This window comes from Moschus berezovskii, chromosome 24 (assembly GCF_049115385.1).
Source record: "Moschus berezovskii isolate FMDL1 chromosome 24, NW_MosBer_1.0, whole genome shotgun sequence".
Taxonomy (NCBI): domain Eukaryota; kingdom Metazoa; phylum Chordata; class Mammalia; order Artiodactyla; family Moschidae; genus Moschus; species Moschus berezovskii.
The window spans coordinates 45,045,402-45,069,319 of record NC_142483.1 but is presented as its reverse complement, the minus strand read 5'-3'; the positions used below and the strand labels follow the sequence as shown (position 1 = coordinate 45,069,319).

Below are 23,918 nucleotides of genomic sequence, written 5' to 3'. Positions count from 1 at the left end.
TATTGGAAGGACTGATGTTGAAGCTGAAACTCCAACACTTTGGCCACCTAATGTGAGGAGCTGACTCATTTGAAAAGACCCTGTTGCTGGGGAAGATTGAAGGCAGGAGGAGAAGAGGATGACAGAGGATGAGATGGCTAGATGGCATCACTGACTTGATGGACATGAGTTTGATCAAGCTCTGGGAGTTGGTGATGGATAGGGAAGCCTGGTGTGCCTCAGTCCATGGGGTGGCAAAGAGTCAGACACGACTGAGCTACTGAATTAAACTGATAATCCCCTATGGTGGCTTCCCAGGTGGTAAAGAATCCATCTGCTAATGCAGGAGACTCAGGAGACACAGGTTTGATCCCTGGATCAGGAAGAGCCCCTGGAGGAGAAAGTGGCAACCCACTCCAGTATTCTGTGAAGGACAGGGAAGCCTGGCATGCTGTAGTCCATGGGGTCGCAAGGAGTCAGACATGACTGAGCAACTGAACAACAGCAACAACCAGTATTCTTGCCTGGAAAGTCCCATGGACAGGTGATCCTGGCAGGCTACAGTCAGTGGGGTCGCCAAGAGTTGGACATAGCTGAGTGACTGCGCACACATGCATAATCCCCTGGGGAGTTTCTCAGTTAAGTGCAAAACTGTGGGTGGGACATAGGTGTTCCTACTTCTTTAACTACCCAGATTGTTACAAAGTGTAGCCAGGGTTGACAACCTGAGGATGAAGGATCCTTCCTTTTACACAGATTCCCTGCAGAGTTGCTGAAGGGTTTTATTCATTTGCTTGTTTTCAAATTTAAAACGCGTTCGCTTTTGACTTTGAAAAAGGAGGAAAGTTTTACCTCCCCTGTTTTTTACCTCCTATTTTGTTTGCTTGATTTTGGCCTTGCCACAGGGTTTTTGGACCTCTTAGTTCTCTGCCAGGGCCAGAACGCAGGCCCCAGCAGTGGAAGCGTGGAGTCCTAACCACTGGACCACCAGGGAATTTCCTTTACCTCCTATTTTGAAATGTGAAGAGATAAGTCTTGGTATATCAAGGCGGGGGTGGGAATTGCCAGGGCGGGGGTGGGGGGTGCCTCTGGACTGTGGCCAAAGAAAGATCAGAGTGTACAACTGAGAATCAGCTGTGGCCAAGTGACAGAAAGAAAACTGTCCTGATAGGTGAAGGAAAGTTACTCGGCTCAAAATAGCCTGGAGCTAAAACTCCCCTCCAGGTCCTCCCCGCCATTCTATGCAAAACAAAGAACTCTCTCACCCGGGGGAAAAAAAAAAAAAAAAAAGGACATTAAGGCTGATTACGCCCAGCTCCCAGCAGGTCCCAGCCATTTAAGAGATAACTACTCCGAACAACCTTGGAGAAGAACAGGCCCCCTTAATACAGTAGCTTTCCACATATATGCCTATATATACTTACTCTGTTCTTGGGTAAGTGCAGCAGCTCACTAATCTGACTGTTGCACCTTCTCGCCTCATTAAAGGTGATCTGTTCCTATAAAGTGCCAGTCTCGTTCTTTTTTCGAACCTCGCCTTCTCTAACTCCCTTACCCTACAATGGGATTTTTCACCCCTGGTCACAAACTCAGCCCTGCTTTATGGGGGGAAACAAGGAATCAAAAAATGTGTTCTCTTTTACAAAGACGATGTTTGAATTTTTAAAGTACTTTCTAACATAGCAAAGAAATACTGATACTTTCAGTTCAGTTAAGTCACTTAGTCGTGTCCAACTCTTTGCAACCCCATGAACCACAGCATGCCAGGCCTCCCTGTCCATCACCAACTCCCGGAGTTCACTCAAACTCATGTCCACAGAGTCGGTGATGCCATCCAGCCATCTCATTCTCTGTCGTCCCCTTCTCCCGCCCCCAATCCCTCCCAGCATCAGAGTCTTTGCCAGTGAGTCAACTCTTCACATGAGGTGGCCAAAGTATTGGAGTTCTAGCTTTAGCATCAGTCCTTCCAACGAACACTGAGGACTGATCTCCTTTAGAGTGGACTGATCTCCTTTAGAGTGGATCTCCTTGCAGTCCAAGGGACTCTCAAGAGTCTCTCCAACACCACAATTCAAAAGCATCAATTCTTCGGCGATCAGCTTTCTTCACAGTCCAACTGATATTTTAAGTAGTTCCAAAAAAGATTTTAAAGTGGAATTCAGCCTCTCCTCCCTTGCCAGGAATTCACACACATCCTTCCTCCATCCCTAACCCCCTGAAAGCCCTTCTCTGTCTTCCTCCAAAAAGATGATGGTATGCCTTTGGATCCAGGGATAAAGACAGGATCAGGAAGGCTCTCCTGGAGAGCTGAATCTCTATTGATAATGGGTAAGGGATCTATCTTTGGGTCAGTTCATAGGAATGGGAAAGAGAGGTTATGGGATCTGTTTTTATTTACTGCTGCATTCCAAGTGTCGTTGGATGGCAGGGATAGTGAATGATAACTGTCAAGGGGTGTGGTGATGGGCCAGCAACTCGGTGGTAAAAGGACTTACTGAGTCAGAAGTGAGTGTACCAAGTGAGACTTATTGAGTACACTGCAAGGGAGCAGCAGGAGAGACCCAGAAGTGGAAGAGAGAAACTGGGCTTCTTTTATGGTCCATTCTGGTCACCCTTGGGTTAATGTTCCACCCAAATCGTGGTTAGGGCTGGGTGTGTCATTGCTCAATCTTCCTGGACTTCTAACTGCTTATGACTGCTGGTGATTTTTCCTTGGGGGGAGAGTATGACTGTCTTATCTTGAAATGACTTCCCAAGCCTAAAATGACTGTTCTATTGTTAAGTTCCACAGTAAGCTCTGGACTGAGAAGGAAGTTTGAGACCCAAAAAACAAAGCAGGCAACTCTGTAGAGAGCAATTATGAACTATGTTGTGGGTAATTTGCTACAGGAAGGATCAGGCAAGCAACCACTCATAGGCATTAGCAGCTATACTCAGCACTGATGAAAGAGGTAAGGAGGATTCACAATGAATTGGTTGACTGAACCCAGGACACTTTGTCTCAAAAGGTGTAAACACTAAAGAAAAGGTGTAAACACTAAAGAAAAGGTGCAAACACAAACCATACCATCAACTGGAACATCTCTGAGCCGTGCGCTGCACTTCACTAAGGGAGTGATGAGAGCGCTCTGCAGGCTGTTCAGCCCTTTCTGGCAAGGCAGCTGCTTCATGGAGTTGGCCCACCCCTGGAATCCCACTGAGGCTTGATATGGGATGTCATATTAATGATAGCATTTTGTTAAGCCTGTCCTATTTTATTAGTAAGATAAGTGAGTACTCATGTGAGGATGGACAACTCAGGTCTTAAGGTCACATACAGGGCTTTGGTAGTCAGGAGCTCTGTTTTCATTAGGGCCAAAAGCCAGCTAGGAGTTGCCATTTAAAGGTGGTGTTTCTGGCAGCTGCCTTTGGTATTCACATGTCCCAAACTCAAGGGGCCTATGTATCCAAATAGCAGTCTCTTGTTGCTGTAGGCTCCAATTATCACAGTAAGTCTCTACGATACATAGCTCCAGAGATGGCAAGCATCATTGGTCCCAGTGACAAGGCCCATGCCAACGCATCTAGCACAACCTCTAGAGTCTGCTGCTTTTAGAAGCCCCATTCATAGATGGCTGTCTTGCAGGTAACCCTGACATAAAGGGCATTTGGTACCTGTTGCCTCCGATAGGCGAACAGGCCTAACAGCTTCTTTCTTGTTGGTGGAAGCTGCCAAGGACAGTGGCTTTTGGTTGACTTTATCAGAGATACTCCTCTGATGACTCGCTGAGGTGGCTCATAGAAACTGCACTTTTGAGCAGGTCCTGCATCTCATCAGGGTTGTCAACCCTTCTGGCGTGTCATAAGATCTATGACCTCATGTAGAGACTGGTCAAGGCCAGCTTGTTGGTCAGGTCAGTAATGAGGATGTCAACACAGTGTATGAAAAGTAATTCTTGAGAGGGACTTCCCTACTGATCCAGTGGTTGGGAGTCCTCCTTAAAATGCAGGGGACACAAGTTCAAGCCCTGGTTGGAGAACTAGGATCCCACATGCTGAGGGGCAACTAAGCTCACATGCTTCATCTACTAAGCCTGCACGACAGTACTATTGTGCTCTCAAAATATTTGTTTAAAACAAGTAATTCTGAGGATACTGGGCTGTTGCAGATCGAGGCCTACCACTGGTGGCATATTGCAGGAGAATGGAGATATTGCTGGACTGAATTGTGTATTAACAGGCTGAAGCCCTAACTTCCAATATGACTGCATCTGAAGCTGTAAAATGAGAAATGAAGACAGGGTGTGAAAGTGTGCTTCTTCTTCAAGACAAAGGAAGAATAACCCTAAAAATGACTGAGATCATCAGGGTTACCACTTCAGTTTCAGACAGACCAGACAACTCCCATAGAATCCACGGGGGCAGAACCACTCTTAGGTTTGGGAGTAAGACTCCCCTAGAGCTCTATATAAGCCAGTGGATCCAGAAGGTGGGACTATCACCCCTAATCCTGGAAAGCAGAGAACTGAGGCAAAAAGAATTATTCTTGAGCCTTAAGATCTCATTTAACTAAGTTTTGAACTTGCTCAGGACTGAGCACACTTTTTCCCTTCGGATTTCTCCTTTTTGGAATTAAAATGTGAGATAATATACATTGGTCTCTGCCCCTAGTTCCTAGCACAGAGCCTCTTAGGTCCTTGTACATTTCTAAGTGGTAAGAGCACGAGGAGCACCTTTTGTTCTAATATTTGGCCTTTGACCCCGGTTCCTGACTCAGGGTTCCTGAAATCTTTGTAATTTACTAAGTGACAGGAACATTACTTTTTTTTTTTTTTTTGGTTGCACTGTGTGGCTTGTGGGATCTTAGTTCCCCAACCAAGGATTGAACCTAACCCATGCCTCCTGCATTGGGAGCACAGTCTTAACCACTGGACCACCAAGGAAGTCTCATCTTTCATTGTAATAAAGTAACTCTGCGTAGGCTCCTGGATGAGAGCTGGTCACAAGAAAGACAAAACCATGATGAAATCTTGACATTTTCAGCTCCTCCTGCCCCCACCCAGTTCTCTTGATAATGGAGATGCCTGCATGATGAAGCCTCCATAAAAAAACAATAATACCAGGTTCAGAGAGCTCCTCAGAGGGTGACACATCCTAACTCCACAAAGACAGCAGCTCTTGTGCTCAGGACCCTCTCAGATCTTACTCTATGTATCCATCTCATACCCTTTTATAAAAAAACAGTAAATATAAGTAAACTGTTTACCTGAGTTCTGTGAACTACTCTAGCAAATTAAACCCAAAAGGGGGTTGTTGGAACCTCTGATCTACAGTTGGTTGGTCAATAGCGCAGGTGATAACCTGGGCTTGGAACTAGTGTCTAAAGTTGGTGTGTGTGTGTGTATCTGTGAGACCAATCCCTTAATCTGTGCAGTTTGCCACTGTCTCCACAGTGTCAGAACTGGGGTAAATTGTGGGACACCCAGCTGGTGTTGCAGAGAATCAGTGTGGGGGAAAATTACCTACATTTAGTGACCCCAAATGTCAGAAGGGAAATGTTCTGTGTGAATACTAAAGAAGACACAGGAGAGAAACAAAGGAGGGACGGACTGTGGGTTTTTATCGACATCTAATGTCTATCCTATAAATACCTAGAGCTGTATTTGGGAAGCATATAACCTGTCTGGTTTTACAGGTTCACAGCTGAAGAGGAATTGCCTCGGCTTGAGTTTGACCCATATCTGACTTAGATAATGTTTAGATGAGACTTTGGACTTCAGACTTTAAAGCTAATGCTGAATTAAGATTTTGGGGCTGCTTAGGATGGAATTAATTTATTTTGCAGATGAAAAGGATCTGAATTTCAGGAAGTCAGAGGCAGAATGTATGGACTGAATGTCTGTGTTTTTGAAATTCACGTGTCAAAGCCCTAATCACCATAATCCGTAAGGGTGATCCTATGTAGAGTTGGGCTTTGGGGATGTAACTCGATTAGTTTATGTGGGTAGAGCACTCATGATGGAGTTAATGTTCTTATTAGAAGAGGTTCACTGATGGTCCAGTGGCTAAGACTGTATACTCCCAATGCAGAGGGCCCAGATTCCATCCTGGGTCAGGGAACTATATCTCACATGCTACAACTACAACAAAGATCAAAGATCCCATGTGCCGCAACTAAGACCTGGTAAAGCCAAATAAATAAATACTGGGGAAAAAAAAAAAGAAGAGGAAGAGACAGCTGCTCTCTTTCTCTGTAATATGAGGATATAGCAAGGAAGCAGCAGAGTGCAGCCAGGACTCAAAGGATTCGAACCAGAACCTTATCATGCTGCAACTTGATCTTGGATTTCCCAGTCTCTGAGGAATAAATGTTTGTTAAGCCACCACTCCATGGCATTCAGTTCAGTTCAGTTGCTCAGTCGTGTCCGACTCTTTGTGACCCCATGAACCACAGCACGCCAGGCCTCCCTGTTCATCACCAACTCCCAGAGTTCACTCAAACTCATGTCCATTGAGTCGGTGATGCCATCCAGCCATCTCATTCTCTGTTGTCCCCTTCTTCTCCCGACCCCAATCCTTCCCAGCATCAGACTCTTTTCCAGTGAGTCAACTCGTCGCATGAGGAGGCCAAAGTATTGGAGTTTCAGCTTTAGCATCAGTCCTTCCAATGAACACCCAGCATTGATCTCCTTTAGAATGGACTGGTTGGATCTCCTTGCAGTCCAAGGGACTCTCAAGAGTCTTCTCCAGCATCACAGCAATTCCAACTAAGACAGCTGCTAAAGGTATGTCCCTCCCAATCCCCTTCTTCCCAAAAAGGGATCAGGCCCAGTTATCTTTACTCTTCAAAGAATATCTCCCTTATTATGCAAACTCTTCCAGGTAATAAAAGAGAAACAAAACTCCCAAATTAATTTTGCTAAGCAAATTGAATCTAGTTCTGTACTTCAAAAATAAGATACAATCACCATAAGAAAACAGATTTTATTCCAGGAACGCAAGAAAATTTCAATTATTTGGAAACCTGCCAATAAAATCGATACAAAAAGAGTAAAGGATAAGACCTATGAAATTTTACCAAGATTTTTAAAGTTTTTAATAGAACTTAGCATCCATTCCTAATAACTAAAGTATGATAACTTCCTACAGTATGTGTACACTACATGTCAAGTACTGTTCCGAGTGCCTTACACTTATAAATGAGTTTTATCCTCAAGGTCCTATGAGGTAGCTCCATTTTACACATGGAAGACAAAAGGAAGGGCACTCATGATGGAGTTTATGTTCTTATTAGAATGGACTTCCCTTGTGGTCCAGTGGCTTGCCCAAGATTACAGAAAGTGATGGAGGCAGGATTTCAACCTAGGTTTCCAGGCAAAAAATCTGCGCTCTTTACCACTATAACATATTGCTGCTTCTAAAAATAGGAATAGAAGAAAACTTCCTTAACACAGTATTTATCAGAAACAATGAGGGTGAACCACATATACAACTGTGACATGCTGAAAAACCTTTCTGAAAATTAGGAACAAGACATGGAGTATGCCTGTTATTCACTGTTCAACCTTTTTTTTTTTTTTTAATATTCGTGCTGATGTTCGACATAAGTGGCATACAGATTGAAAATTAAGAGAACACTAATCATTACCATCTTACTGTATACCTAGAAAAGCTAGGAAATGAAACTAAAAAATTCTTCAAACCAAACTTAATTAAATGAGGTAACTGGATCCAGGTAAAATTTTTTTTTTAATCAGTTAACTTTTAAAATACTAGCAATAGCCAATAGAAATTGAGGTAGAGCTTTCAAATGTAGCTCCTTTTCCTCCAACCAAGAGCCTGAGTGCTTTCCTAGGAAGCACGGACATTCATTTCTATTGAGAACCTACTGCTGCTGCTGGTGGTCAGCTCAGAGTTATGAGCAGTGCTGGACCTGTACCCCCAAATCTCAGTGTGGTAGGATATGAGCAGAACCAGAATATAATAAATTAAAACATTCAAAAGACAAGAGTTTCTACTTAAGATATGACCGTTCCGTTCCGTTCCGTTCAGTCGTGTCCGACTCTTTGCGACCCCGTGGACTGTAGCCTACCAGGCTTCTCCATCCATGGGATTCTCCAGGCAAGAATACTGGAGTGGGTTACCATTTACTTCTCCAGGGGATCTTCCCAACCCAGGGATCGAACCTGGGTCTCCCGCATTGGAGGCAGAAGCTTTAACCTCTGAGCCACCAGGGAAGCCCACCTTCAAATCAGAGTTGAGGGCTGGACCCGTGTGTTCATATGGGGTTTCCCCTGGAACCTGGGAGTTTCCAAAGTAAAACACTTTAAAAAAAGAAAGTCCTGGATCTTAAAGGTTCAAGGGACACAGACTGGCAAACAGGAAGAAAAGTTTTTCTTCGTAGAGAACACAAGTGGTAAGGTCTAGATTAAAGCAAGCTTTAAAAGGGCCACACTCAAGAGGTAGGAAGAATGACTCAGTCTCAGAGGATGACTTTATATAAATGGTAAAATGGAGGAGGTGGAATAGAATAATGAAATATCTCTATCCTTGAGAATATGATTGTGGCATGCATAACTGAGTTAGATGTTAATTCTTTTAAAAAGTGAAAGGGAATTCCCTGGCGGTCCAGTGGTTCAAGCAGTCCAGGACTGTGTGCCTTCATTTCTGAGGGCACAGGTTCTATCCCTGGTGGGGGAACCAAGATCCCCCAAGTTGCCTGATGCTGCCAAAAAAAGAAAAAGAAAAAGGAAACCTATAAGCACATGAAACATGTAGTCCCCAAGAGGAGGATTGCACTGTAACTCTAACTCTCCCGCCTTTGAGACTAGCAGCAAGCATTTGGAAATGGTCCATATTTTTTTTTTCTAATGTTTTTTCTTTATGGTAGCCACACTGTGTGGCATGTGGAATCTTCATTCCCAAACCAGGAATCAAAACTCATGCTCCCCATTTTGGGAGCTCAGAGCCTTAACCACTGGACCACCAGGGAAGTCCTGGGATGGTACACATGGAACAAGTGGTTCCAAGTAGAGATCAAGATGAACATTCTTATATAGAAACCTTAACCTAAAGTTTCTTGCTATCTTAGAGAATCATGTCTTAAGAAACAGACCGAGCCAGACCTGAGTGCTTCTCTCCAGTGTGAGTTCGCTGGTGGTGATTGAAAGTAGAACGCTGACTAAAGGCTTTCCCACACTCGATACATTCATAAGGTTTCTCTCCAGTATGAACTCTTTGGTGCACGGTGAGTTGTGAGCTATCACGAAAGGCTTTCTCACAATCTTTGCATTTATAGGGCTTCTCCCCAGTATGGGTTCTCTGATGTACCATAAGGCTAGAATTATGAGTGAAGACCTTTCCACATTCATTACATTCATAAGGTTTCTCACCAGTGTGAATTCGCTGATGAATAATGAGGTATGAGTTTTGATTGAAGGATTTTCCACAATCATTGCATTTATAGGGCTTTTCACCAGTGTGAAGCCGCTGATGTCTAGTGAGACATTTACTCAGACTGAACGCCTTACCACACACATTACATTCAAAAGGTTTTTCTCCAGTATGAATTCGCTCATGGTCAGCAAGTTGAGAGAGCTGATTGAAGGCTTTCACGCATTTGCTACACTTGTATGGTTTTTTCCCAGTGTGGAGACTCTGATGTTGGGTAAGACATTTACTTCGACTGAAGGCCTTGCCACATTCATTACACTCGTAAGGCTTCTCCCCAGTGTGGATTCTCTGATGGTCAGTAAGATTTCTGTTAGAACAGAAAGCTTTCCCACACTCATCACACTTGTAAGGTTTCTTACCAGTGTGAAGTACCTGATGGCGGATAAGGCTTTTATTCCGACTAAAGAGTGCTCCACACTCATTGCATCCGTATGGTTTCTCCCCAGTATGAGTTCTCTGGTGGTCAAAGAGTTTGGAACTTTCATTGAAAGCTTTTCCACATTCATTACATTTATACGGTTTCTCCCCAGTATGAAGTCTCTGGTGTTGAATGAGATGGGAGCTGTGGCGATAGGTCTTTCCACAGTCACTGCATTCATAAGGTTTTTCCCCTGTATGGATTCTGAGGTGGACAATGAGCTGAGAGGTCTGCCTGAAGGTCTTGCCACACTCAGAACACTCATATGGTTTCTCTCCAGTGTGGATTCTCTGATGCCCAATGAGATGCGAACTCCAATTAAAAGCTTTGCCACATTCATCACAGTGATACGATTTCTGTCCCTTCAGAACTCCTTGATGTTCTGAGAGACCGGAGGACAGATCTAGATGTCCCTTAAGTTCCTTATACTCATCATACCGATGCTCTGTGGATTTCTTTTTATCCTCTTGTGTTATTTCTAAGAAATCACTTTCCAGTCTGGTTCCTTCTTCATCTGAGGGTTGACCTTTTAGTTTCTCTAAAGTTTCTTCACAGGTGGCCCCAGCCTCTGGTCCTCCAAGAATCAGTCCACAGAGTATGCCTGAGGTCCTGTCAGCTGACTTCGCCTCTTCAGAAATATCCTGCTTCGGAAACAACTGTGAACTTGCCATCCTGTTTTCACCTGCTGCCAAAAGACAGAAGAAAACAACTGTCACTCACTTCTCGTCCTATTGAGGAAATGAACTGTCAGGAATCTATATAGTGTAAAAAAAAAAAAATCACATTGAGGGTAAGGAATAAGGAGACACATTGAGAACAGGAGGGAAAAAACAGAGCTATCAGGACAGAGGGATGTGGAGCCAGCACGGCCAGGTGAGAAGGCCAATTGAAAGGCAAGAGACCAGACTGTAAAGCACAGTGTGATCTCCCAGAAGTCACTTAGATGTGGTGTCTCCTTAGTAAAATGATGAACTCTCGGGTCCGCTCCAACCATAACACTGTATGGCTCCACAGTTCACAGTAAAGATGTTGAGGACAGCGGTGGTAAATACTTTACACCAAATATGAGAAATGATGTGGGCAAACATGAGAGCTGAATGGAAATATGTATTACGAGGGCATGATCAGGAAAAAGTGTACAAAAAGGAGTGATTCTGGTATGAAAGAATAGTAACGATATCTGGAGGAGCTATGGGTTCAAAAAGGCTGGGAAAAAGTACTGAAGGAGAGAGTAGAGCTCTAAAATTGGCGACATCCTAGTCTCTGGAGCACTGGACTAGGAGGTGCCAGTAGGCACTCCTACGAAAATTAACAAAGGCCATGATTTGAAATACAAATCAAAGTATATGTTTTGTAGCTTGATAACCTGGAATCATAATGAGACTGAACAGCTGAGTATTTGCTTTTGAATTCTGGAATTTAATATAAAAGCTGGGAAAGGCAGGGCATCCATAGTCAAAGGTAAACACAAAAATATTGGTTCCTTTAAATCACATCTTAACCAGACCACAAGCTATCATATCATCTCAGCATATGGAAAATGAAAGGTATCTGGTCCTTTAATTCTAAGCCCACCCTCTCTGGAGTAGGCTACAGTCCTAGACTGGTCAACCCCAGAACCTCCTCTGACAACAGCCCCTTTCAGGAAGCAGCCCTGCCCTAGTCTTTCTGAAGGGGAAGCTGAGAAAACCATGTTTTGTGCAAAGCAACCCAGATCATCCCAGGATGGAGGAGGACCAGGACTAGGTGACTGGACCAGGGCCAAGCACCAGACCCAAGAGCAGCTTATAGAGTAGTCATCAGCTCTGGGTGACCTGGAACAAAGTTCTGCCCAGAGAAATATATTTAATGGCTGAACCACCAATGGAGTCCCTTTCTACATAAATTCTGAACTGAAAGTAGGACAAAATGAAGGAAATTACAAGTAGTAGCTCAAGTTGAAATGATGCATGGAGAGAAGAAATCCATCAGGAACCACAGCAAACAGAACATATGAGGAAATAGGAAGTCTAATTAAGAAAGAGGAAGGGGAGAAAAGATTCAGAGTAAAGAGAATGGCCATCAGTGGGAGCAGAAAAACAGATACACAGGACACAGCTGTCTTCTAACACTGCCGTAAAAACCCTTTCACTTCTGTTGTTGGGTTGGAAAGATCCCTTGGAGCAGTGAAAGGCTACCTACTCCAGTATTCTGGCCTAGAGAATTCCATGGACTGTATAGTCCATAGGGTCACAAAGAGTTGGACACGACTGAGCAACTTTCACTGTCACTTTTCTGCTGCTGAGGCTCCCATGTCCCCACAAAGCTTTGTTTCCCAAAGCCTGGTCTAGCTAGTGAGTCTGTTCAGGGTTTCCAATCCTTCAGTCTTATTCTAAGTAACTCAGCTCATGACTTATAGTAACTAAATGGCTCTCTATTCCTTCCAACTACAAACTCTTAACTAAACCAGCTCACTTCAATTAGTAAGGAAGTACAGAGAATGTTAATAACTATCAAAGTGAGTGATGATGTAGAAAGATTCATTATACTATTCTCTCCATTCTCTTTATATTTTCATAATTAAAAGAATAAGAACATAGCAAAAAAAATGTAAAGAAGGCAGATTTTAAGTTATTATGGAACAGAGTCATTACCCAATGGGGCCAGGCTGCAGCAATTTTCCAGCATGATGTTCCAGTACAGGGCTCTCTGGCTGAGTGCTGTACCTTTCCACTTCTTCAGAGTATAGTTCACAGATAGAAACTCCAACTCTGCAGCCTCCTGGAATGATAAGCTTCTACTTCTCAGGGACATTCGCAGCCTGAGGGGCAGAGTCAACAAGGGTACCAAAACAGGGTTGAGACCCTGGTGGTCAAAGGGGTTGGGGGACAGAAAGAAGCTGGGAGGACACATTAATAAAAGGACAAGTTCAGGGTAAGATAACAGTCCATGAACTCAGTGGATGGGACCAAATCCAGGGGAGGCAGTTAGGTAGAGAAGTCACAGGAGCAGACTCTGAATGGGCCAGAGCCCTGGAGATGAGGTCATGCTATTCCTGGGCCATAGACTTGGAACCCAGGAAGCTCACCTGGGGCCTGACCATCTGGAAAATTCACTGGTAATTCAAGGATTCCAGCACAATGAAAAAAAAAAAAACTTGAAAAACATAATTAAGTTGAAGAACTCACACTTCACAATTTCAAAACTTATTTGACAAAACAGCACTGATCAGGACTGTGTGATACACACATAGATCAGTGAAATAGGTAAGAGTCCAGAAGTAAACATCTACAGTTAATTTTTTTTCTTCCAGCTGCACTGCATAGCATGTGGGATCTTAGTTCCGCAACAGGGATTGAACCTATGTCCTCTGCATTGGAAGGACAGAGTCTTAACCACTAGACCACCAGGGAAGTCTCCTAAGATCACTTACTTTTTAAATGTATTTTAAATTTATGTATGTATTTTATTTGGCTGCACTGGGTCTTAGTTGCAGCATGTAGGATCCAGTTCCCTGACTAAGGATCAAACCCGCGCCCCCTGTATTGGGGGCATGGAGTCCCAGACACTGGACCACCAGCAAAATCCCCGTCAACTTATTTTTTATGGAAGTCCCAAGACTACTCACAGGGGAAAGAATACACCTTTCAACAAATGGTGCTGAAACAACTGGATATACACATACAAAAAAACGAGGTTACACCTCTACCTCAGTCCATATATGAAAATTATATGGACAGCAGGCTTTGGCACCTGTTGCAAATTGGCCCCGCTGCTCTGTGTAGCAAATCATACATGACAGCTAGCTTCCCCTGAGAGCATGGAACCCTCCAACTCCCACCACTTTTAAGCAAATTTTTAAAAAATCACTATCCTCATCCATGATTAAAACAGAGACCATCAACTCCTACATTTGCTACAAACCAATACCTAGTCAATGTCTCCTGGACTCGGTGAGCGCTGGGAGGACTGATAAGAGATGACTGTCAACTGAAATGGGAAGAAGGCTCACACCGGAATGCTTGTCACCACCCAGATAAAAGAAACTGCAGTGCTGTTACAGGGTCATGGAGAGTCAAGTGAAGAACTACTTTGGGATCGCGCATGATGAGGATGTTGAAGTTTTGGCAGAGAAATGAAGCTTTGCTATGAAAGAAAAAGGCAGGCCTTTGCCAAATAGATTTGCACAACAGACTGGGGAAGAGAAAGATGCTCAGGTGAAGAAAAACCCAGGAGTAAGACTCAAGACAATGAGCTGGAGGCCAGAGAGAAGTATTTTGAAGAAACATACCAGCAGGTAACATAAAGCACTGACATATCTTAGTGAAATAAGCACCAAATGTAAGCCTCCAAGCTGACCTGCTGTGAAGCAGCTGCTACAGAAATGTCCAAGGAGGTCAGTGAAGTATTTGTAAAGAGATGATGCCAAGGACCAGCAGAAAAATGATGGCAACTGCCCATGTATATGGCAAAAGAATACAGTCCTTTGAGCCCAGCCTCTGCAACCATGAACGTGGATAAAAGCTAATGACCGTTTCTGCCATGAGAGGACAAAGCAAGAAGGCCATCTATGAACCAGGAAGCAGGTTCCCACCAGACACCTAATCTGCCAGCACCTTGACAGTGGACTTTCCAGTCTCTAGAACTATGAGAAATAAATTTCTGTTGCTCATAAGGCATCCAGTCTATGGCATTCTGTTACAGCAGCCTAACCAGATTAAGACTTTGAGAAAGAGCTTTCTTTAAATTTCTATTTATCAAAGTCCCAGAGTTAAGCCTGGCCTGGCTAACACATCTCTTTGTGAACCAGTCACTGTGACGAGGTGATAAAATGCTCTGATGGGTCATACCTGAGTCACTGTCTGCCGCTGGAATGTCCTGGAAGGGGAATTGAATGCATCAAAACCTCAGAAGCACATGGACTGAGAGTGGGGACAGTAGTTCTCCCCAGGCTGAGGTGTTATAATCAAAAGAAAGGGGCCCGTGTACCAGACACACAGAAAGAAAACAGACATTGCTACCAAACCAACTTGGGTCCACTTGCTCTGATGCAGTCAAGCCAACATACTATCACTGGGTTGTGGTGAAGGAAAGAGAAGCACACACACAAAAAAAGCTAATGATCTCCTGGGCCTTTCAAAGTCTGAATGAAAGCCTCACAGCACAGTCAATAAAGATGGAGGCCAGTGAGCTGAGACTGCCCAATTAAATTCAGATATTCTAATGCCTCTGGGTTCCTCCCAGATCCCAACCAGCTTTTGAGGACAGAAGAAAACATCAACTTGTTAAGATGACACCACAAATGGGAGCCCCCAGGCTGGGGAGCAACCTGAGATGGATCAGGCCTCTTCTCCCCAGCTTCATCCCTTCACTCAGCTTCATTCCTAAATGAAAATGGCCTGGAAGAGAACCAGGGAAATCCCTGGGCAGTTTTCAGGAATATTTTCTTCTTTCTGTCATTTTGCTTTAATACAAAGTAATTCTGACTTCCTTTTAAAATCCACTTAAATAAGCAGTCTCTTATTCTTGTGTTTTTCTTGCTGGTGAGAGGATGTGTGCTGTTTAGTCACTCAGTCATGTCCAACTCTTTGCAATCCCATAGACTGCAGCCTGCCAGGTTCCTCTGTCCATGGGCATTCTCCAGGCAAGAATGCTGGAGTGGGTTGCCACTGCCTTTTCCAGGGGCTCTTCCCAACCCAAGGATCAAACTCAGGTCTCCTGCATTATAGGCAGATTCTTTACCAACTGAGCCACCAGGGAAGCCCCCAGTGAGAGGGTACATAAGGTTTATTTTATACACTGATAATATGCTAACTAGTTTCTAAGACAATTAGAAACTAAAGCAAAACTGCTTCTAGTACACATTTAAATGTTAAAATTTTATTTATACCAATTTAGAAATGAACTCAATCTAATGCCCAAAATTTGATTTCTCAATACCACTTCTACAAAAAATGAAACCAAGAATACTTGCAGAAATATTGATTCAAGGTCTGGGGAGGTGAAAATATAAGACGAGTATCTTGTGGTGCCTGAAAATCAGAGGAAGACACAAAAAAGGATGGGAACATGTAAAGGGAAACAGGAGCCAACATGAAAGACGCCCAATGGCTAAAGTTAGAATAATTTATGCCACAAAATAAATAACAACACACCTCAATATACTCCCCAAATAAACACCCAACATCACACACTGATGTAACTGATATAATTAAGTAAATAAACAAGTGGGAGAGAAGGCATAACTCTTCCTCACAAAGGATTCCAGTTAATAAATGTAGAAGAAAAACACAAAACATGAAAAGCTCTCAGGAGAACATCACAATAATAACTGCTGTAGGCAAGATCCACCAAAACATGCTAATTAGTAGGAAAAGCGTATTTCTATGCAAAGTCTCAAAGTGTCTACCTCAAAATAATTGCTAATTACAAAGGAAAGACAGAAACTTTACAATCATTAATCCTTGGCAGAAATACTGGATCAAGAGTAATATCACCAGTAAGAAGACATATGGACATCAAGCTCAATCTAAGCAGGAGAACATCTGACAAAACCAAATCGAGAGGGTCAGTCTAAAATTACAAATGTAAAATACTTCAAAAATGTCAAGATTGTGGAAAACAAGTAAAACTGAGGAGCTGTCACAGACTGAAAGGGAGCTAGGAGACATGACAATTAAATGGAAGGAGGGATTCTAGACTGGATTCTGAAACAGGAAAAGAACATTAGCTAGCTAGTCAGGAGCTCTAGATAAATCAATAGTTTAATTACTAGTACTGGACCACTGGAAATGTCTCAAATTTGATGACTGTCCTATGGTTATGCATGCCATTGCCTTTAGGTATACCAGGTAAAGACACAACAAAACTCTACAAAATTCTGATAGTCTCTGTGAGTCTAAAATTATTCAAAATAAAAAGGTTTTCAAACTGAAGTTTGAGTTGTTACTGTGCTTATTTCTATCTAGAAATAGTAATGTCTATATACTAAGGATTAACATGGCAATAAGGGTATTGAATAGGGGCTACCCAGGTGGCACAGTGGTAAAGAATTCACCTACCAATGCAGTAGATGTGGGTGATCCCTGGGTTGGGAAGATCCCCTGGAGGATGAAATGGCAACCTACTCCAGTATTCTTGCCTGGAAAATTCCATGGACAGAGAAGCCTGGTAGGCTAGAGTAGGACATGACTACCTTCTTAGACACCATGGTCTCTGCAGTGAATAAAGCAGACAAAATGCACTAACGTTAAGTAGCTTGTAAGAAGACAGACAATAAGATAAAAGGCAGTGTGAGGTGCTATGTAGCAAAATAAAACAATCAAGGAGGCTAAGATGCCTAAAATCAGGCAAAGGAAAGTATAAGCTCAAAAATTCCATCTAGGGAACTCCTTGGTAGTTCAATGGTTAGGATTCGGCACTTTCACTCCTGAGGACACAGTTTCAATCCCTGGTTAGGGAACTAAGATCCTGCTAGCTGCACACAGGGACTGAAAAAAAAAAAAAAATCCAATCTAGAGCACATGACTCATTTGAGGGACCTTTTTCAGACCATTTGTAATATTAAAAACACTGAAGATTATAAACTAATGAGTTACATTTTATTACACCTTCTGTATTTTTGCTCTGGAGCATGACATTACAGAATGCTCACATACTGACATTCCTGGATACCAGGAGTCACAGAACTGTGGCACAGTTACCATTTTTCAGTTTTTGTCAGTTTCCCTTACTTGTGAGTACACATAGACATTGATCTTCAAAGCAGTCCCAAGTCATTTTGGGCTTACATTTTGAACCAAAAGCTGTCTGCCTTTCTTCAGCGTTAAGAACCACATATCAAAGCAGTTTCATTTGTCAGTTCCTGATATGAACAGATATTTATGTGTGTAATGTAAGGATGACTTAACATAAGAACGACCACCTTTGGGGGCTCCCCGTCTCAAGTCATGTACTCAGTAAATGATTTCTGCTGGGTGCATGACTTGGGAAAGGGAGAGCTAAGAAAAACCTGAAAAAAAGTTAATCTTAAACACCAGAATGTGGGTGGTTGTGACACAGAGATCAGGCAAATAAGTCAGAGGGCCAGGGTGGGCTTATCTCGTTAAACCACCAGGATGTGACGCAAGCCAGAGATATACGTGTGTAGAGTGTGGAAAATTACTGTGTGTAAAAGATTACTGTGTGTGGGTGTTTTGAAGCTACTACGAGGAGGCCTTACAAATAGCTGTGAAAAGAAGAGAAGCAAAAAGCAAAGGAGAAAAGGAAAGATATAAGCATCTGAATGCAGAGTTCCAAACAATAGCAAGGAGAGATAAGAAAGACTTCCTCAGCGATCAATGCAAAGAAATAGAGGAAAACAACAGAATAGGAAAAACAAGAGATCTCTTCAAGAAAATTAGACATTCCAAGGGAACATTTCATGCAAAGATGGGCTTGATAAAGAAATTGTATGGACCTAACAGAAGCAGAAGATATTAAGAAGAGGTGGCAAGAATACACAGAAGAACTGCACAAAAAAGATCTTCATGACCAAGATAGTCACGATAACGTGATCACTGACCTAGAGCCAGACATCTTGGAATGTGAAGTCAAGTGGGCCTTAGAAAGCATCACTACAAACAAAGCTAGTGGAGGTGATGGAATTCCAGTTGAGCTATTTCAAATCTTGAAAGATGATGCTGTGAAAGTGCTGCACTCAATAATATGCCAGCAGATTTGGAAAACTCAGCAGTGGCCACAGGACTGGAAAAGGTCAGTCTTCATTCCAATCCCAAAGAAAGGCAATGCCAAAGAATGCTCAAACTACTGCACAATTGCACTCATCTCACACGCTAGTAAAGCCATGCTCAAAATTCTCCAAGCCAGGCTTCAGCAATATGTGAACCGTGAACTCCCAGATGTTCAAGCAGGTTTTAGAAAAGGCAGAGGCACCAGAGATCAAATTGCCAACATCCGCTGGATCATGGAGAAAGCAAGAGAGTTTCCGAAAAACATCTCTTTCTGCTTCATTGACTATGCCAAAGCCTTTGACTGTGTGGATCACAATAAACTGTGGAACATTCTGAAAGAGATGGGAATACCAGACCACCTGACCTGCCTCTTGAGAAACCTGTATGCAGGTCAGGAAGCAACAGTCAGAACTGTACATGGAACAACAGACTGGTTCCAAATAGGAAAAGGTGTACGTCAAGGTTGTATATTGTCACCTTGCTTATTTAACTTATATACAGAGTACATCATGAGGAACGCTGGGCTGGAAGAAGCACAAGCTGGAATCAAGATTGCCGGGAGAAATATCAATAATCTCAGATATGCAGATGACACTACCCTTATGGCACAAAGTGAAGAGGAACTCAAAAGCCTCTTGATGAAAGTGAAAGAGGAGAGTGAAAAGGTTGGCTTGAAGCTCAACATTCAGAAAACAAAGATCATGGCATCTGGTCCCATCACTTCATGGGAAATAGATGGAAAAACAGTGGAAACAGTGTCAGACTTTATTTTTTTGGTCTTCAAAATCACTGCAGATGCTAATTGCAGCCATGAAATTAAAAGACGCTTACTCCTTGGAAGGAAAGTTATGGCCAACCTTGATAGTATATTAAAAAGCAGAGACATTACTTTGCCAACAAAGGTCCGTCTAGTCAAGGCTATGTTTTTCCTGTGGTCGTGTATGGATGTGAGAGTTGGACTGTGAAGAAAGCTGATCACCGAAGAATTGATGCTTTTGAACTGTGGTGTTGGAGAAGACTCTTGAGAGTCCCTTATACTGCAAGGAGATCCAACCAGTCCATTCTAAAGGAGATCAATCCTGGGTGTTCATTGGAAGGACTGATGCTAAAGCTGAAACTGCAATACTTTGGCAACTCATGCGACGAGTTGACTCACTAAAAAAGACTCTGATGCTGGGAAAGGTTGGGGGCGGGAGGAGAAGGGGACGACAGAGAATGAGATGGCTGGATGGCATCACCGACTCTGTGGACATGAGTTTGAGTGAACTCTGGGAGTTGGTGATGGACAGGGAGGCCTGGCGTGCTGTGATTCATGGGGTTGCAGAGAGTCGGACACGACTGAGCGACTGAACTGAACTGATGGTTTGAAAATGCTATATAAACCCTTGGCTTAGAGTGCTCAGAGTCCTTGTTGAAACCCGCTGTGTCCGGCAGACACTTGGACCCCAGCTAGCTGGAAATAAACCTTGCTGTGTGTCTTGCATTATCGTGAGTGTCCTCCGTTCCTTTGAGAGAAGGGCAACTCTGGACCCTAACAGTAACAAAGGGAAATTCCCTGAAATCCTTGAGCAAGTTACTTACTTGCAAAATAAGAGATCTAACATTAAGGAGTTTTTAGTTTGGAACTGAGGCAGGCTGGGACTTCGGACTCTTTGTTGCAGTGCTTGCACCTGAACAAACATTTCCTCCAGCAACAAAATACAAAGAAACTATAAGGGTCTAAAAATAACTCTGCACTTTTGCAGTTGGGGCATATTATGAACATAACCTACAAAAAGACCAAAAACCCAACTGCCACTTCTGAGGAGCTGGGAGCAAAAGCAAAGTATTGCCCAAGCACCCCTGCACACAGCATCACCAAGAAGGTGATGTAGACCACCTAAGCCACCCCTCCAGCACTTCTACCCTCATTCCGTGTAAGGAACCCCCCTCACCCACTAGGAAACAAAGGAACCTGTTAACTTGTTTTCACTCCCTCCTGCTGCCGCATAAATTCCAGTAAAGCCTTGACTGAATTTCAACTTTTATTAAGGAGACCAACAACTCCAGTTCATAACAAAAGTCCAAACAATTTGAAAAAGAACAGTGTTCTTTTCCTTGCCACTACTCTTAACTTAGTAAGGAGAATATTTTCTTAGGTCTATGTAAGTCAGAAGACATTAGCGTGGTTTTAGGTTAGTGCTGTTACTTGTGTTTAAAAACTGCATTTTATACATACTACTCTCTTTATTTTGAAAACAGAAATAATCACCCTAATGAAGCTTTTAGTATTTTTCTGCACAAATGTCACTTGCTCAATTTACAGCTTCATGCAATATCTACTACAGGAAACTGCAAACAAAATGTTTAATTATAGCTGCAAATATGTGACTCAGTGGCGTCACAATGCTGGCAACAATTTTAACCAATATATTAAATGCATTCCAGAAACTGAAGACATCATTTTCAGAAAGGAATAGTATGAATGTACTTAATACCACTGAATTATACAATTCAAATGGTTAAAATGGCAACATTTACCATGATACCTGAAAATTTATTACAACTGTTTTGCTATAATACCAAAAAAATTAAAACAATAGTAGGCGCCTGTTCTCTAATAAAAAATATACTCGTATAAGAGTTCGCGAAATCATGTACAAATTTTAAAGAGTCAGGAAGACTCTTTAATTAACGGATTGTGATTACTCTTCCTTTTCTTACGTCACCCGACTCACCTAATTATCTGTGATGAATATGCTTTGTTTGCATAACTGGCAGAGGAGATAAAATTCAGAAACCATTACTTCAAATTCGCGCCCCGGACGCCCGGAGCAGCGAAGGATCCCAGCTGGCTGATCTCCAAAGCCAGATCCTTGTCAGGGTGCAGCCTCCAGGCCGATCCTCACCCCCTACTCCTCGGGGAACTCCGCACCCGCACAGTAGCCCCCACCGCCTCCACCGTCGCCCCGCTCACCAACTCCAGAGGCCGCAAAACTCTCAGTGCCCTGCCTGCTCGACCCACCCTACTCCACACTCTTCCAGCCCGGCTCTCTGTTGCTCCGTACTGCGCATGCGCAAGGCCTCTCCGGGCCTTTCCGGGCCTCTCTAGGAAGTTGGGAGGGCCAACTTCTCGGCTTCTCCCGGGTCCCAGTGCCCTGCTGGGAGGCCTCTTGAGCCCAGCCCAGAGGCTTGTCCCCACACCCCGCACCTAACCGACTGGACGCCTGCCTTCTGTTCCTCCCACGGTGAAACGCCTTCCCACCACAACTAGAGAAAGCCCTTGCGCATCAACGAAGACCCATAATGTCTCTGAGGACTTCAGTTCAGTTCAGTCGCTCAGTCGTGTCCGACTCTCCGCAACCCCATGAATCACAACACGCCAGGCCTCCCTGTCCATCACCAACTCCCAGAGTTCACTCAAACTCATGTCCACAGAGTCGGTGATGCCATCCAGCCATCTCATTCTCTGTCGTCCCCTTCTCCTCCTGCCCCCAACCTTTCCCAGCATCAGAGTCTTTTCTAGTGAGTCAACTCGTCGCATGAGGTGGCCAAAGTATTGCAGTTTCAGCTTTAGCATCAGTCCTTCCAATGAACACCCAGGATTGATCTCCTTTAGAATGGACTAGTTGAATCTCCTTGCAGTATAAGGGACTCTCAAGAGTCTTCTCCAACACCAGAGTTCAAAAGCATCAATTCTTCGGCGATCAGATACTTAAATTCCTTACTGATAGTTGGACAATAGGGAGAGAGCCAAAAAGGAGCTGAGCCCTGATACTCCAAGGAACTTGTAAATTCTCTTCACATATGAGGCCTCCACGATGTCTCCATCTGTTATTGGAGGTTTGCCACAGTTAAGCCTAATCTTTCCTGAGATGATCTAGCAGATTACTCTGTGCTCCAATAACACCAGTGTTCCATACACTGACGTATCTACAGAGTAAGCATGCAGAACTTCATTAATGAGGGGATGTTTCCTAATTCCTCAGAAGAGGCTTTCTGGAGGGCCAGTGGCTCTCCCAGGAGGTGGGAGGAGTATTGTTTTCTCTATCTTTTCTATCAGTGTCTGGACCAAGGTTGTCTCCAATGGTTGCTCACCTGAAATATGTTGAGCCTGTCCCCCTGTCGTCCTAATTCCCTGTAATTTCTGGCTTCCTTCTAATACCCAGAAACTGACAGAGTCTGGGAAGAGTATAAGTGAAAGTGAAGTCGCTCAGTCGAACCCGACTCTTTGCGACCCCACGCACTGTAGCCTACCAGGCTCCTCCATCCATGGAATTTTCCAGGCAAGTATACTGCAGTGGTTTGCCATTTCCTTCTCCAGGGGATCTTCCCGACCCAGGGATTAGAACTCGGGTCTCCTACATTGCAGGCAAATGCTTTACCAACTAAGCCACCAGAGATAACAAGAAGAAAAGTCTGATATTTCTCTAAGTACCTTTTAGAGTTACAAAGGGCCTGTTTTTCAGTCATTGGCATTAAATTTACTGATAGGAATGCACAATAAAGTTTGGAGAGTAAAGCTATAGTGAAAATGTCTCAATGGGAAAACATCAGTTGTGTATTGTAATACCTTGTGTTTGCACTTTGCTTCTTGGACTATGATCAGTTCAGTTCAGTTGCTCTGTCACATCCAACTCTTTGCGACTCCATGGACTGCTGCATGCTAGGTTTCCCTGTCCATCACCAGCTCCCAGAGCCTGCTCAAACTCATGTCCATTGAGTCGGTGATGCCAGGCAACCATCTCATCCTCTGTTGTCTCCTCCTCCTCCTGCCTTCAAGCTTTCCCAGCATCAGGGTCTTTTCCAGTGAGCGGGCTCTTCACATCAGATGGCCAAAGTATTCGAGCTTCAGCTTCAGGATCTGTCTTTACACTGAGTATTTAGGGCTGATATGATAAGTGCTACAATTCTTCTTTAGAAGAAACACCACCTCCAAAAGCTTTAATATATCACTGTATCCCTGAGTCCAGAAGACCAGGAGAACCCCTGTCTTCCCAGAATCTACCCTGAGGCTGTTTTGTGACCATCAATGACCCTCCTCAGAACAGTGCCTGATACCACTAGCAGGAAGAAATCTGAAAGTAATTAAAGAATGAGGAATGAATGAGGGTGTGAGCGAGAGAGAGGATCTTAAAACAGAAAAGAGGAGAAAATGGGGTCTATGGACCTGAATTCAAAGTCTTCCGTGCCCTTTTCAGCCAGTAAAATGTAACCCAGGTAGCAAGACATTTGCCGAGGCTCAGAATCCTGATCTGCAAAAGGATTCTTTCCTACAGAGCATATATGAAGATGTAATTGATGTCCAAATCTCTTTCCCTCCAAATCCCTCAGTATAAATGACAAAGTCCAGACTGAGTAGATTCCTTCCATGCTTAAAAAACTGTCCTCAGCATTAT

The 23,918-nt window shown here is 43.4% G+C and overlaps 1 protein-coding gene across 6 annotated transcripts; it reads right to left on the bottom strand.

The window, feature by feature from the left end:
• Window positions 1–3,194: 3,194 nt before the first annotated feature.
• LOC129548082 (uncharacterized) lies at window positions 3,195–21,576 on the bottom strand. 6 transcript variants are annotated; one of them, XM_055414483.2, is made up of 4 exons: window positions 21,497–21,576; window positions 21,258–21,293; window positions 12,463–12,589; window positions 3,195–10,514 (listed from the first exon to the last, which is right to left on the bottom strand). In XM_055414483.2, the coding sequence occupies exons 3-4, from the start codon at window positions 12,494–12,496 to the stop codon at window positions 9,061–9,063; spliced, it is 1,488 nt and encodes a 495-aa protein (XP_055270458.2). In that variant the 5' UTR covers window positions 12,497–12,589; window positions 21,258–21,293; window positions 21,497–21,576; the 3' UTR covers window positions 3,195–9,060. The 6 variants fall into 6 exon arrangements, with proteins under 6 accessions (XP_055270458.2, XP_088688102.1, XP_055270452.2 ...); XM_088831976.1 differs by adding an exon at window positions 16,870–17,023 and having other exon boundaries at window positions 21,258–21,573; XM_055414477.2 differs by having other exon boundaries at window positions 12,463–12,629; window positions 21,258–21,573.
• Window positions 21,577–23,918: the final 2,342 nt, after the last annotated feature.